Below are 17,178 nucleotides of genomic sequence, written 5' to 3' on the forward strand. Positions count from 1 at the left end.
TTAGGAGGCACAGTAAATTGGTAGGTGGCAGCAGGAAGTTGCAAAGGGACATAGACAGATTAAGTGAGTGGGCAAAACTTTGGCAGATAGACCTCAGTGTGGCGTCATTCACTTTGCATCCAAGAATGTTAAATCGGGATATTTTCTAAATAGCGAGACTAGGAATTGTGAATGAGCAAAGGGATTTGGGTGTCCATCTGCACAAATCAAGAAAAGCTAGTGCACAGGTATAAAATATAATTTAAAAAGTCTAATGGAATGTTGGCCTTTATCTCAATTGGACTGTAATACAAAGGGGAGGAAGTGTTGCTTCAGTTGAACAGAGCCTTGGTCAGACCCCATCTGGAGAACTACAATCAGTTTTGGGCTCAGGAAAGATATATTGGCGTTGGAGGGGTTACAGTGCAAATTCATCAGAATGATTCTGGGACTTAAAAGGACTCAATTATAAGGACAGGTAGCACAATCCTGGCTTGGATTTCCCCTCAGATTAGAAGGTTAATGAGTGATCTAATTCAAGTGTTTAAAATGATAAAGGGATTTGACTGGGTAGGTACAGAGAAACTTTTCCTTTGATGGAGGAATTCAGAACAAGGGGGTAAAATTCGAGCTAGGCCATTTAGTAGTGAAATCAAAGCACTTTTTCAGACGGTGGATGCTGGGTCAGTTGAAATGTTGAAGACTGAGATCAATGGAGTTTAGGTAAGGGTATCGAGATGTGGAGAAAAAGCAGGTAAAGAGAGTTGAGGTATAATCAGCCATAATCTAATTGAATGGTGGAGCAGGCTCGAGGGACTGAATAGCCTACTCCTATTCATATGTCCCAGTCTCTTCCAATTACTTAACTATTGATTTGATTTTTTTTTTGATATAAGTAAATGTGTTACGGCCATTTTCTAAAAGAAAATACAAATTTTGTTAGATTTGCTTTTCTAACCAGATTTGCAATCAGAACTATCAATCTTTTATGTAAGTAAGGTACTTGCGGTATCGATTTGTATATGGTACAGTTATGTTGATTTTAAGGACCTTGCTGATTACAGGAATCATTCTTGTTGAGGGAATCAAAACACAAAAAAATCCAATGTATTGCAATAGTTTTTTTTTCTGTTTTAAGCATTTAATTAAGTTCAATTTAAGGGAATGAGTGAAACAAATCAGCATTACATACGGAGATGTAATTTAAAAACGACTGAAATGGAGGTACAAAGCACTGAGAGTTGACGTTTCATGCAAGCTTTATAAGTTTGCATTATGAAACAGGCAAGCTCAAACTGGGGGGTGGAGATTGGAACAGGGAGCTCACAAGATCACTGATGGCTGGCTTCCTGGAGTGGTAAATTCAGTGGGTGTCATTATGCATTTATAGATTTACTGTCACAAAGATAAGAAAACAACTTGAAATAAAACAGATTTTGAACTGTAAATACTGTTTGCAGCAATGTTTGCCTTCGCTCATTTCTTAAAAAGAATGGCCCAGAATTTCCTGAAAACTTCAGGAACACACTGAAACGACGACAAAATGTGGAATTTTGGTACAAACAGCCTGAATTTCCTTATTGTTTGTGCTGCTTCAGTGAAAATTGCACTAAAACAGTGCATTGCTCATTAATGTAGCTCCACCCCCATACAGAAAAAGTAGAGAACAGGGGTTTCCTGCCTTTTTGCCAGTTGTGAATGCAGGTCCTTTTTCTGGTATTTTGTGGTAATTTTTACTTTGTTTTTTTTCAATAAAATCTACACTGTATTATCTGGATCTTGGAAAGCATTTTACAGCATCGGAATAAGTTACATTTAAAATGGAAAAGCGTCCATGGTTGTATTTTCTTAAACGTATGTGCTTAATGTAGATGGTTTGATGGCTTCAAACTTTAAATGTTCATATTTAAAAGGATAAACTAGATTTTGAACTGTAAATACTGTTTCCTACAAATTGTAAGTTCAGGCATTCCTTGTGCGCGGATTTCTGCTTGCTTTACGACGGTTTTTACATTGTTATTGAGAGTCTCAGGAATCTCTGGCTTAGCTTACTAGTTGCACCATTTGTGGCAATTCCAGGCCAGTTAGAATTAAAGGCTTAAAATGTAGATTGTGTCTAGATTTGTTGGGATGGAAGCCAGACAGGACTGAACTCTCTGTAGCAATTGAGCAGAAAAAGACTAGTCAGTCATCAACTGAAAGCCGCAGAGTTCAGGAGAGTTGGGTTGTTGAGGGAATTGTCTGCTTCAGAGAATTAAAGTAACTCAACCTAAGGTGATTCCCTTATGGAAAATGGACTGTACATAAATTGCAGTATTGCTGCAAAACATCATTTGATTTTAATGTCCCTCCTCTGCTCTGTCCTAGTCTCACCAGTTCCAGGTAGGACACAGCTGGCTGTTTGTAGGTGGAGGTAATCTGAAGCTTCATATTAATGCTACTGAGAAATGTGCAGAACAGTGTGGCTCCTTTGCAGTCCTAGTCGGAGAAGGAGATATTGGTACGTAATCAAATGTACTTGCTCTTTTTGCTCCTTGTTGGTCATATTCTATGAAAGGTGAATAATCCTCCAGCTCACCGGCAAGGGAGGAAAAAAAATCAGGCACCATTTAAAGAAAGATACGCTTTTTAAAAAAAAAATACATTTTTAATCAATCTGTTACAAATTATTCTGTTAAATCATTCTATTCTAGTTTGTGTTTGATTCTTTTATTGTAAATAATGTCATTAGAGATACTGATTTAAGCTTTCACACTCCCTCTTTCTACCTCACAATTCGATTGGGGCACACAAACGCGCAAAGATTTCTGCTTCCCTGCTAAAACCTTACCGATCCTGCCGCCACCAGGTTTTGCGCCAGTATGGGGATTGGGAGCTGCTGTGGCAGGTCTCAGGAGCTTAGCACAGTGGGAGATATAGGCGGCCGACAGCTGCCGATATCAAAAAAAAAATTTCTGCTTAAATATTTTGCATTTCACGGGTGCGCCTGTACATAGCTGCACTCGGAGTGCTTTGGCACAGATTCCTCTTCAGTTTTTGCCTCAAAGCCCCCTATACCGATCTCCGAATGCTGGACACCAGGGGAAAATGCAGCAGAGGCATTGTTTCCCTCTTTTGGCATACAGGGAACATGTGTCAGTAGGTGCAGCTGTCTCTGATGGGACCATCTGTATCCCAGATCCACCAGGTTACAGAGTCCTATAGCAGTGTGATATCTTCTGTAGAAACACACAGGCTTTAAGATGGCTGCAGCTAATGTTGGAACTGGGGACTTTGGATGGAGGATTGCTGTCAGGGGCCTATGGTCTGTAGTGATGGTAAACTTATGACCGTACAAGTACTTGTGGAACTTCTTGACCCCAAAAATTAATGCCAAAGCTTCCCTTTCAATTTGCGCATAATTACGCTCACTAGCACTGAGATTGCGTGAAGCAAAAGCAATTGGTCTCTCCTCCCCACTGTGTAGTACATGAGAGATCACTGCCCAAACTCCATACAGAGAATCGTCACATGCTAGCTTGATCTCCTTAGATACGTCATTGTGAACTAACATGGTGCTCTCTACCAATTGGCTTTTACACTCCTTGAATGCTGCATCGCATTCTTCTGACCACTTCCAATGGGCCTGTTTTTTCAACAGCTCATTCAGTGGATGTACATTTGGTAGGAACTTCCCATAATAGTTCAAAAGACCCAAAAATGATTGAAGTTCAGTGACATTCTTGGGAGTGGGTGCATTTCTGATTGCATCCAGCTTTCCCTTGGTTGGATGTAAACCATATTTGACTACTCTGAGCCTAAGTACTCCACTGTGTTTTGAAATAACTCACACTTATGAGCAGTCACTTGTACTCTGTGCTTCTCTAGTCATTTGAGCATTTCATTCAATATGTTATTATGGATTTGCTTGTTTGGTGCTGAAATTAGTATGTCATCTAAATAACAATACCTTGCAAAATCTGGTTCATCATCCCTTGGAATATGGCGGGGGCAGAAGATACTCCAAATGGTAGCCTATTAAATTGATACAGGCCTAGATGAGTATTTATAGTCAAGCATGACTTGGACTCCTCATCTAGTTCAAGTTGTAAGTAGGCATTTGTGAGATCTAACTTTGAGAATATCTGACCACATGTCAGCGTTGTGAATAAATCTTCTACATTTGGCAATATATTGGGGAGAGTACCCTCTGGAACCTGGTTTACGGTTACTTTATAATCACCACACAACCTTACCTTACCATCGGACTTGGGTACAACAACAATGCGTGTAGCCCAATTACATAGATCTATCTTAGAGATAATGTTCTCAGTCTCTAGTCTTTTGAGTTCTTGCTCAATTTTCTCCTTGAGTGCATATGGTACGCAATGTGGCTTGCAGTAAACTAGTCTAGCGTGCTTCTGTACCCTGACACTCACCTTGAAGCCTTGGATCGGTCTGCCTGTTTCACAGAACACCTTCGGATACTTCTTGATGACATCATCCTTCGATGCAAATCTCATTTCAACATGAAAAATCACTCCAATCCAGCTTCAGTGATCCCAACCAATTTCTTCCTAGTAAGGCAGGCTTGTCTCGTGCCACTACTAAGAGAGGCAACCTCTGAAATTGATCCTTGTATTTCACCAGTAGGGTGAAATGACCTACCACAGGAATGTTCTCTCCCGAATAGCCTCGCAGCTCTACCTTGGATTTCTCTAAAGGGAAATCATGCAATTTGTCGAGGTATAGCAATTTCGGTACTACACTCGCGGATGCACCAGTGTCGATTTCCATATGTATCTTGGTTCCTGCAATATAATACTTTTCGATTCGCTGTTAGATGCCCTCGTGTTCCTGATGATATGTACCTCTTCATCCTGTTGCTTTTCTTCCATACTATGTAGTCTCTGGAGATTTCTACTTATGGCCTTAAAAGTTGGTTTACTCTTCAGTTGGTATGCCTTCGCAAAATGCCCAGTTTTCCTGCAGAAGAAACACTCTGCCTTCAAATATGGACAACTTTGAGCAATGTGTTGTCCTAGGCACCAATAGCATGACTTCAGTGTATTGTTACTTTGGCCAATTTCTGAGACCTTGGGGCCCAACTGCCTTTTACTTTTAATCTGCAGGCGATTCACCTCGGTTGTCTGATGACTCGAAATGGTACGAAATTCTCGGGAATATTGGTTGGCCATATCCATTGACATAGCTATCTGACAATCTAAATCAAAAGTCAAGTTAGGAGTTGTCAATAACTTTCTTCTGATCACTTCATTTTCCATCCCACAAAGCAGTCACGCAATGCTCGGTCCTGAAAGTTTCCAAAATGACAGTGAATAGATAGCTTTTTTAATAATACAATGTACTCACTGATACTTTCGTCGGTTAACTGATCTCTTATTCGGAAACTATAACTTTCAGCAATTTCCAAGGGCTCAGGACTGTAGTGTAGAATCTTCTTAAGTGATGTGTCCTTTGGCTTGACAGGCAGAAGTAAAATTTTCAGGGTTTCATACACCTCGGGGTCTGCTTCATTTAAGAAAATAGCCCGTTTTCTTTCCAACACCACTCAGTTACAGTTTTCATCATCAGGGATTTCGATGTTACTATTCACAGTGAAAAACATTTTTAGCCGCTCTACATATGATGTTGGAATTCACCCAAACACCCTATTATTCCCATAGGCGTAGTCATCTGGACTCTGGCAGTTCAGCCAAGTGTGCTTGTAATTTACCTTGGATTTTTAACTGTTAATTAAAACAAAGAAACCCTCAAAATCTCTCTGTCGGTTGGCTGAATCATTCACCAACAAAAATTTCAGCTAGGTTATCCAGAAATCCTATCCTTCGTCGTCATTGTGATATCTTCTGTACAACCTCACAAACACACAAGCTTTAAGATGGCTGTTAACGTCAGGAACCTATCAGGTGACCTGTTCCCTCTTTATTGTTGTAAACAGCAATGGCTGCATTACCAGTCGTCCCCTAGGTTAGCTATATATATTACAGTGAGTATGTGAACTAATGTACAGAGCTAAAATAACCAGATTACTGACTACCTCCCAGTCTATTTCCCCAATGAATTCATGAGCATTTATGTTGAGATGAAAAATTGAAAACCATTAATATCAAATGAGTTTTGATGGGCTAAATGGGCTTTTCTTATCCTTGCCATTTCTTGTTACAAGAACTAGAAAGCAACGCAAAATTATGTTAGTTAATCAAGATTCTTTAACAATATTTTTAATGTTGCAATACACAGGACATCCTGTGTATATTATTCTTCCTGTTTATCCCAATTTCTCTACAAAATGTATCGAAGGCCCTGAATCTATCTTATTAAATGTAGCTTACTTCTGTCCAACAATACATCTCTACACCAAATTATTTATTTCTGTTTTGTGTTGAATATTGAAGTCAGATAAACACTTATTTTTGTTCCCTTCCTAGTATGTTTTTAAAGGCATAATTTGAAAGCATTGAGATGTGAAATAGCTGTTTTTATTTAGTGGAGAATCTATTTAATTGAAAATAGCAGAAAGTACATTTTTCTTGTTTACACCATCCAAGAAAAAGTAAACGGCACACACAATAGCAAGTAACCCAGGATGGTTTACAGCTATATCAAAATGATTTGGGATTGTGCTGACACAATTCTAATACTTCATTGTTCTGTATAATGTGGGCTGCTGGCACTCCTGTACATATACATTCAGACAAAAGATCTTGCTCTGTAAATAGATTTATGCAATATGGGCCAAATCCCCAAAGTAGGTCCTGTCTTGTGTCCTGTGTAAACTAGTAAAATGATTAAATTACTCAATATTACATTACATACATGGTATTTACAGCACAGACATAGGCTATTTGCTCCCACAGGTCTGGGCTGGTGTTTGTGCTCCACACGAGCCTCGTCCCACCTTATTTCATCTCGCCTTATCAACATTCCCTTCTGTTTTTCTTGCTCATGTACTTCTCCTCAAATGCATCTATGCTATTTGCCTCAACTGCTCTATGGTAGCAAGTTCCACATTCTAACCACTCTCTGAGTAAAGAGAGCTGTTTGTTATGTACATTGTATTCATTGCAATTATTTGATTTTCATAAAATATTGTTTTACAGTTTATGCCAATTCAAATTACTGGCGGATGACCATTTTACCTGTTGGAGAGCAAACGGTCATTATTTGTGTTGGATCCATCTAATTGAGAATACTCTTGATTTCGCCAGATGAATGCACCATTGTGTGAAATGTTCACTATTTATCCAGATTAAAAATTTGTTATTTGAATGCATGTCTATGGACAGATCTACATTCTGAAATGTGGTTTAATTTGTACTATTAGACTATTACTTTGGCTAATCTATGTTGGCAGTATTGCACAATGATCCAAAGTGTAGTTTGCACATTATTGACTTTTGAACAAGTCCAATATAGCTTTTCTGAGTTCCAGATATCTTTCATTTTCTATTAATTCTCTTTGGTTACATCTAATGCATAACAGATAGTTCTGAAAATGTTAAATATGTTTGGGCTCGTGAAAATGAATGCTATGTAAATTTGTCTTTTTGATTGTTTACTGTTTTTGTTAACTAATGATGCAGGATAAATTAACAGTAATGTTTTCAGGGAGAAAATGACTACTAATTACCATTTTCATTTAGACTATAAACTGAAGATAATAGTCATTTCAATGAATGAGCTGAAAAGTATATGAATTTTTGGGGAATAGGTGGCAAAATATTCTCAAATAAAATAATGGTACAGTACTAAATTGCTTTGCTTAAGGCATGGTTAATCTCTTTTTAAAAAAAAGATTAAGTTATGTGACTTTTACATAATAGTACTTGTCTATGAAATATGGTGGTTTGGAAAACTGGCAATTTTAATACAGCCTCACCATGTACATATTTTCAAAACAACTTTGTAAAATGTTGCTTTGTGTACATATATAAACATATATATATAATATATTTGTATATGTGTAAAGGTAAGAAATCTCTGAAATATGTTGCCTTTGATTTTTTTGATAAAACCAAAATTTGAATCAAAAAGTAATTGTTAAATATAATGTTTAAACAGCTTAGTGGTTTGTTCAAAATAAAATATATATGTTCCAAATGTGAATATAGCCTTTCATTTTTAGCATTGTAGGTTGTGGATGGAAATTGAAAACCATTTGATAAAATTTCCTTGATGCGCTATTTACAAGTAATCTGAATGTGATGAAAGTACTGCAGCAGTTGAGAACTCGTGTTATAATTGTACATGATACATTCGTACATTCGCACACTGCTTCCAATTGATACTACATGACAACCTCAAAACAGCAGAAAAGTTGTTCATGCATGTAAGCATACAACAGGAAACAGGTCATTTAGGAATGTCTTAAGCTGCAGAAGGATCATGAGAAGCCCAGGTAAGGCACCTTAGCTCTGGTAATGGAGTAGAAGCCAGCATGAATCTCATGCAGGGGAAAGTTGGTAGCATTTTTAAGATGATATGGATAAGTTTTGTGTTTTTTGTTTAATTTTTAACATATATGTTAAATTGTATTAATTTTTGCAATGTAGGCAGGTGGGTGAGGACATGAAATAGATGCTTGAAAGAGCTTAAATTTGGTTTGCTTTGTACAGGCTAATGTTTGTGCATTGGTTTTTTGTAAAAGCGTACTGAATAGAATGTTTTATAAGCGTTTTTGATTGGTTGGTGATTAGTCAATGGGACAAAGTCAACATGGCTGGCTTAACAGATTTGCAACTGGTTTAAATGTTTAATCATGATATTTTTGCCCTGTGGACATTTTCCCACAATCTACAAAGGCTTCTGAGGTGTAAAGTCCTCTGGACCGATTGCCAACATTCTAATTATATAGATAGATGGTTCCAATACAATTTTTAAAAAGCAACTTCAAAAATGGATTTTATTTTCAGCTTTCAAGAAGAAATTGTTAAAATAAAATAGATTGTGTTTTATCTGAAGAACCTGAATTGTTAGCTTGTCTGTTCTCTCCACAGATGCTGTGTGACCTACTGAGTGTTTCAATAATTTCTGGTTTTGTTTTAAATAAATTATTTTTTGTTAGAAAAGATGCTGCATACCTCGGCTGGATCAAGATGGGACGAGAGTAGACATTTGGTGGATAGACGTTTGATTCATGCTGATCTTTGTTCACTAGGGAACTCCTGATTTACTGTAGTTCTGTAACCATAACACACTTTCTCTCTTCTCAGTGGTGGAGTCCCTTGTATCATTAGCCTGTTCACTGATTTTCCTTCCTGCTCTTCCCTTTTGGGATACCAGGTCATATCATGAAAGAAAGTTCAGTGGTACTTACCCTCAGCAGGTTTTCCTCTTTTTTCTTGCTTCAATGAGTATAAATTGGCAGGAAACACTTTAGTTATCATATTTCATTCATTTGGCCCCTTAAAATATATCAGTATAATTCTGTAATATTTATGGTGTGTTTGCCTGCTCAGCAATTGACTGAGGTATATGGGGCACTGTCTGTCCTAATCAGTGTAGCAAAGATAACAACAACAACTTGTATTTATATAGCGTCTTTAACATAGTGAAACGTCCCAAGGCACTTCACAGGAGTATTATGAGATTTAAAAATTTGACCAAGCCGCATAAGTAGAAATTTGTGCAGGTGACCAAAAACTTGGTCAAAGAGGTAGGTTTTAAGGAGCGTCTTGAAGGAGGATAGAGAGGTGGTGAGGTTTAGACAGGGAGGTTCAGAGCTTGGGGCCTAGGCAACAGAAGGCACGGCCACCCATGGTTGAGTGATTATAATCCGAGATGCGCGAGGGCAGAATTAGAGGAGCGCAGATATCACGGGGGATTGTGGGGCTGGATGAGATTACAAAGATGGGGAGGAGCAAGGCCATGGAGGGATTTGAAAATAAGGTTGAGAATTTTGAAATTGAGGCGTTGCTTAACCGGAAGCCAACCATCAGCGTCCATGTGGAAACTGACAGTGTTTTCGGATGATGTCGCCAAGGGGCAGCATGTAGATGAGAAATGGGAGGGGCCAAGGATAGAACCTTGGGGCACACCAGAGGCAACAATGCGGTGGGGGGCAGGGGGTGCAAGAGAAGTCATTGCAGGTGATTCTTGCAAACTACCACCCGTAGGCCCCAAGCTCTGGAACTCCCTGCCTAAACCTCTCTACCTCTCTACCTCTCTTTCCTCCTTCAAGACGTTCCTTAAAACCTACCTCTTTGACCAAGCTTTTGGTCTTCTGCCCTGATTTTTAATGCGGCTCGGTGTCAAATTGTTTTATCTCATAATACTCCTGTGAAGCGCCTTGGGATGTTTCACTACGTTAAAGCTGCTATATAAATACAAGTTATTTAAATACGTTACCATTGTACGTTCATGGGTATCTGGTTTCCTCCCAAACTACATCTGCATCTGTGTTATTGTAGATGGTTCATAATCCAACTTATTTTCCATTATCTCTGGGGTATCCTTGGGCTCTAGCCTCCCTCCATAGTTTCTTCTTCACTATCAATAACATCTTCTAAACATATGGGAAGTGATTTTAACTTTTGGTGATAGTACCCACTTTATACTATCAGCCACATTATACACCTCTCATGATTTTCCATTCCATTGAAGTCAATGGAAAATAAAATTGGGAAAGTTGTATAACAGGCAGCTGATCCAATATCAGCAAAAGATAAAATTACCCCCATTATCTGACCCTATCCATTCTTTTGTTACTGATTCCACTTTGCATTCAATTACTTCTTTCAAACCGCATTGACCTCCGTGCACACAACCTCTTTTCACAATGTAATGACAAACTCTACTGCTTGATCGCTATGTTTCACTTCTTCAAAGACTTGGTTTCTTCAGCTCTCTTGCAGATCTAATCAACTGCTACCAATTCTCAACTTCAGTTTCGCTCTTATTACTACTTTTTGGGTTAACATTCTTGGCCTCACGATATCGTCTGACCTCAAATATAACACCATCGTTCTTCTATTGTATCCAAGTCGTTTGGTCCTTTTTGTGCAAAATCTTTCCTCTGAACATCACTTAACTATAAAACTCAAATTTAACCATTGCTTGACTAATGGTCCCACTATTCTAACGCCTCCCTTATACATGCCGGTGCAAGAAAGATTATGGTGCTAAGTGATGTTCCCAATTTCCAACTTTTCCCTCAATTATAACCTTCCTCATCATAGCGGTACTACTTTTATTTTTCCCAAGCTGCAAATATGCTGCTTTTTCTCCTCCTTACATCCTCACTGTTTTAAAATCATGATCATTGCAAAGTCTAAAACTCTTAACTCGTGTCCCTCCCCACTTCAAAACTGTAGAAACCCTTGCTTCCCTCACTCTTATCTATCTCCTTCAATCTTCATTTTTTGAAACTCCAAACTTGACATCACCTAATCACCGACTTCTGTGTTATCGCACCTTCCGATTTATTCTTTTCAACCTTGGTCGTGTCCTGACTACTGATCTTAAAAAGAAAAGAAAATCACTTTGTCATGTCCATACTCCTGGCACCTTTGCATTGATTGAATTGGATGTGCACCAAAATTCTATTTTGAATGTTTACTGAAATTAAAAACAGAAATTCTGGAAATGTATGTCAGTTTCTGGAACGAAGAAAGATGATTAATGTTTTAGGAGTGGACCTTTCATCGCAACTGAATTCTGATGAAGGGTCTAGACCCAAAATCATAGTTTTGTCTTTTTTAATGCTGATGGGTCTGTCATGTATTTCCGGAATTTTGTTATTTATGTCAGGTTTCCAGCATTTAGTTTTTTTTTCCTCTTTTTGCGTCTTTGAATGTTTACTATTTGTTAGTCCCACAATTGGCTCAAAGCTACGTTACGTTCATTTACGGATCATTATTGTACTGGTGAATGTCATTAGCTAATTAACTGGTTTAAAAATATTTATACAGCTTATAGATAGCGTTTCAAAGTAAACACTGAAAACTGAATCCGTAGGAGCTTTAACAGATGTGAGATCTTACACCGTTGTTTAATGCATTCTGTTCTCATTCCCTGGTGTTGTAGTTGGAAGTACAGCTTTTGTCAAAGATCAGATTGTTTAAACAATCGAAAGAGCCAAGATATGTGAAATGCTGGGGAGATGAGTATAATAAAAATGTTAGTAAAGGATACATTAGAAAAATAGATTGGAAATGGCAAAGTAATCGAGATAGTAGAATCTGGAACTATTCATGTAATTTATTTGTTACAGAAATTGTATTCTTGTACACAGTAAAATAAATGACAATTATTTAATCAGATCTATGCTGTGATTTCATTTGTATAGATACTCAGTTAAGTACATGTGTAATGCTTTTATAGGTCAGGTCAAACTTTTGGTGCCCTTTATATAGGTGTGTTGATTGTGCTCTTTACATGGTTAGTGTTATGTGGCATAGAACAAGTTGAAAGAATACTCTCATAGGTTAATCAGCATTTAGTAATTCAACAGATTACGGATGTAAGATTTTTAAATCTCTGGCATTAAATTGACAGCAAGACCAATTATTTTAAAACAATTTGGAATAGTTTATTAAACACACACACATGCACATTTATCAGAGAAACAGCAGTCCTCAGCTATCCTACAAATTTACTTAGTTACAACAGATAGAATAATACAATAAAAAAGGTATACTTTACTTCCCTCTGGCAAAGCACAAGCACATGGTGTTCATCCTTCCTTCTGCTGTGGAGGGAGGTTCCTGCTTTGCCATGCGCTAAGGAGAAGAGAGAGAGCAATCTTTAGCTTGAGTTTTTATACCTCTTATGGTCATAGTTTCTTAGAAAGCCTCAGCATTGGCTCTTGGTTCCAGGGCCTTTCCTGATTGGCTTCTGGAGGGCCGGTGCCATTCCTGGATTAGATTAATGGCTTTCCAGTTAGTATCTTTTCTAGTTTGGTGAGTTTCAAAGCCATGCTTCCTTTGTAACTTGAATTTTGCCCAGCCAGGAGACATGAACTTAGGGAAAGTATCCATTTTGTCTCTTCAAACTTGTCTTTTTGTATAATCTAAACTTTTAACATTTATTTATATACAGAATCAATTTTACCAATACTAAACACTTTTATTCTTGCACTGATTAACATCTGCATTTTGACTCTTGAGATGTCTGGTTGAAGTGTGACCCATCCAGCAAATAGTGCTTCCTGTTTGATTGAAACGCATGTTAAAAGTTGATCTGGTTGCAAAAGTAATGTGACCCTGCCAAACTTTGCTCATAGAAACATAGAAAATAGGTGCAGGAGTAGGCCATTCGGCTCTTCGAGCCTGCACTTGTAACTTCAGTACCCTGTTCCTGCTTTCTCGCCATATCCCTTGATCCCCCTAGTAGTAAGGACTACATCTAACTCCTTTTTAAATATATTTAGTGAATTGGCCTCAACAACTTTCTGTGGTAGAGAATTCCACAGGTTCACCACTGTCTGGATGAAGAAGTTTCTCCTCTCGGTTCTAAATGGCTTATCCCTTATCCTTAGACTGTGACCCCTGGTTCTGAACTTCCCCAACATTGGGAACATTCTTCCTGCATCTAATCTGTCTAAACCCGTCAGAATTTTAAACATTTCTATGAGATCCCCTCTCATTCTTCTGAACTCCAGTGAATACAAGCCCAGTTGATCCAGTCTTTCTTGATATGTCAGTCCTGCCATCCCGGGAATCAGTCTGGTGAACCTTCGCTGCACTCCCTCAATAGCAAGAATGTCCTTCCTCAAGTTAGGAGACCAAAACTGTACACAATACTCCAGGTGTGGCCTCACCAAGGCCCTGTACAACTATAGTCACCTCCCTGTCCCTGTACTCAAATCCCCTCGCTATGAAGGCCAACGTGCCATTTGCTTTCTTAACTGCCTGCTGTACCTGCATGCCAACCTTCAATGACTGATGTACTATGACACCCAGGTCTCGTTGCATCTCCCCTTTTCCTAATCTGTCACCATTCAGATAATAGTCTGTCTCTCTGTTTTTATCACCAAAGTGGATAACCTCACATTTATCCACATTTATACTTCATCTGCAATGCATTTTCCCACTCACCTAACCTATTCAAGTCACTCTGCAGCCTCATAGCATCCTCCTCGCAGCTCAGACTGCCACCCAACTTAGTGTCATCCGCAAATTTGGAGATACTACATTTAATCCGCTCGTCTAAATCATTAATGTACAATGTAAACAGCTGGGGCTCCAGCACAGAACCTGCAGTACCCCACTAGTCACTGCCTGCCATTCTGAAAAGTACCCATTTACTCCTACTCTTTGCTTCCTGTCTGACAACCAGTTCTCAATCCACGTCAGCACGCTACCCCAAATCTCATGTGCTTTAACTTTGCACATTAATCTCTTGTGTGGGACCTTGTCGAAAGCCTTCTGAAAGTCCAAATACACCACATCAACTGGTTCTCCCTTGTCCACTCTACTGGAAACATCCTCAAAAAATTCCAGAAGAGTTGTCAAGCATGATTTCCTTTTCACAAATCCATGCTGACTTGGACCTATCATGTCAGATCCGATTGTAGATGAGCTGAAAAAATTGTTTTGGATCTGGATGCCATCACCTCTAAAGTAGCTGATGAAAACAGAGAAGCAAATGTGTTTTAAACTTTGAAAAATAACACATTTAGAACTGAGTATATTACTTTCAAATTAAGTAAAATAAAAATAGGAGGTATAAAGAAATGGGTGCAAGGGAAGGTGATTCAAATGTTATATTTTTATTTAAAACTTGTCTATTTTTGTAGCATAGGGTTAATATTCTGACATCTAAATAGTTTTTTTAACTTCAATATTAATGTTTCTAGCAATGTTAATCTATGTCTGCTAAAAGCTTTTTTTTCCACAAATTGACCATCCAAGGAACCCTGAAATTCCCTGTGGCTACTGGCAATCTAAGGGATAGTGCCTGTAGTCAAAGAATGCAATGGATTATTAGGATATAATGGGCACCTATATAAGCAGATTGCTATTGATTCTGGGATGCATGGTATGTGCATTTGTGTGTGATTATACCTTTTTAATTGCCATGATTTTCCTTGCATTTTGTAGCTAACTTGTAATTAATGCTTTTTACTGCTGGATAATTGTGATTAATGTGTTGATTGACTTTTGAGATCATTGTGGGGTATAATTTTATATTGCACGGTGAATAAGAATCCTTAAGATAGTTTTATATGTGACAGCTTTGTTCAGTCAGTATCAACCTTAATAAACTAACACTGGGTCTGCTAGAGCAAATTGAGGTAAAAGATTACATGACACTGTACAAAGAGCAATGATAATGTTTGTGGGACCTTTCTGTGCACAATTTGGGCGGCTGCTTTTGTTGACATACTTTTGAAGTACAGTCAATGTTAATTAATTGGATGTGATATGATTTGAACTATCCTGAGGAAATAATAAGATGCTATATGAATGCAAGTTCTTTTTTTCTCTCAGAAAATGTTTTCCACTCCAGCCCTGCTCTACATAGGTGCAATCATTTTACAAGACGCAGCTGTGCCTCGGCTCCATATCCACATGGGTGGAGACGGAAACAGATGGATGTTTTGCTAGTAACTTCCATTGCCACTGAATCATAATTTGGATTGCATCTTGGTGAATGATCGTATTTGTTACGCCAAAATTCAACTACTCAAAACTTTTCCACAGATTTTTGGAATACAACCTCCAGTCCAAACAGTTGAGCGTATCTAATAAGCAACAATTTCATTCCCATGAAAATATCCGACCTATGGAATACTCTGATCATCACATATAAACTTAGGAAGAGTGATAATGAATTTACCATAAGGAGATTGACGTTTGTGATGAGGTACTACCTTTGTCGTTATAAAAATCATGGTTTTTCTACCTTGCATCAGTCAGCATCTGTAAAGAAAAAAAATAGGTTATGATGCTTTTGATGTGCATCCTTCTTCAGAATCGATACATAGAGTTGCAACGCGAAAACCAGCCATTCAACCCAACCAATCCGTGTCACAGTTTATCCTCAACATGAGCAGATAGCTTCAAATCACATTTACCCATCCTGTTCTTCTATCCCTTCTACTCCTTTTCCTTCATCCACCAATCCAATCTTGATATAGTTTCTGCCTCAAACACTAGCCTTGTAAATGCCTTTTGGAAGTCTAGGTACATTGGCCTAGAAACTTGGGGTGGGTGTACCTCAATGCTGATGTCCGTGACCTCCGATATTGGGCCATTTCCATGAAGTGGCAAACTGTGGAGAGTAAGAGGGAGTTTGCCCGACGAAGCATCATTAAAGATCAGGCCGCTGTGATGCTGGAAGTGGCTCCCATGTAAATGGGGAGGGGAGGGGCTGCGATCGGGGGTGGTGGGAGCTGTTTCGAAAGAGATTGGTGTCCGGGGCCGGGCCTGGGTGGCCGAGTCGGAAGGGATTGGTGGTCATCTGGGGTGGGAAGGTGTCTTGGTGCCCAGGTATTGGGGACAAGGGAGCTGATGGCCGGTGAGTGGGGATGGGGAGCTGCTCACCTTTTAACGTAGGGCTATGAGGAGCAGTCCTCCTGGCACCACATTCAGATAAGTGTGAGGGTCTATCTGCTGAATAGCGGCACAGTGTGCTGTGCGTGTTCAGTAGGTGGGGAGTGAAGTGCTGGAGCATTTGAAAATTCATAACGGATCCTGCAAGAAGCACAGGACCCTAATTTAAATAAATTATTTCCTTCCTTGAATGTTCCTGATGTACACTCCTAACGCCAGCACAACCCCTGATTCAGTATGGTAGGTGGCATACTTTCAGCTGGAAATGTGCATGTGGATTCTGCCTGTCATATTGAAGGCTAAGAAAGCCAAATTTCAAGGCCATTATGTTATAGGACTTTAGTTTCTCAAAGAAATCAAGATGGTTGGTGAGATAGGATCTTTCCGCCAGCCCCTCCTCCTGGTAGAATGGGCGGACACGTGGTAGATGAACTTTAATGCAGAAACGTGCGAAGTGATACATTTTGGTAGGAAGAATGAGGAGAGGCAATATAGAACTATTCTACAATTCTCAAATGGGTGCATGAACAGAGAGACTTGGGGGTATATGTGCACAAATCATTGAAGGTGGCAGGGCAGGTTGAGAAAGCGGTTAAGAAAAAGCATGCAGAATCCTCAGCTTCATAAATAGAGGCATAGAGTATAAAAGCAAGGAAGTTATGATGAACCTTTATAAAACACTGGTCTGGTTTCAACTGGA

General features: G+C 38.8%; 1 protein-coding gene across 1 annotated transcript in view; it reads left to right on the plus strand.

Annotated features, from left to right (window-relative positions):
* The window catches only part of c17h6orf89 (chromosome 17 C6orf89 homolog), a 38,771-nt gene extending 30,734 nt beyond the window's left edge, over window positions 1-8,037 (plus strand). The window contains exons 6-7 of the mRNA XM_070859415.1: window positions 2,347-2,479; window positions 7,083-8,037. Coding sequence (XP_070715516.1) covers window positions 2,347-2,479; window positions 7,083-7,165 — 216 coding nt within the window. The 3' untranslated portion in view covers window positions 7,166-8,037. The remainder of the gene's footprint in view (window positions 1-2,346; window positions 2,480-7,082) is intronic.
* The last annotated feature ends 9,141 nt before the right edge of the window (window positions 8,038-17,178 follow it).

This window comes from Pristiophorus japonicus, chromosome 17 (genome assembly GCF_044704955.1).
Source record: "Pristiophorus japonicus isolate sPriJap1 chromosome 17, sPriJap1.hap1, whole genome shotgun sequence".
NCBI lineage: Eukaryota > Metazoa > Chordata > Chondrichthyes > Pristiophoridae > Pristiophorus > Pristiophorus japonicus.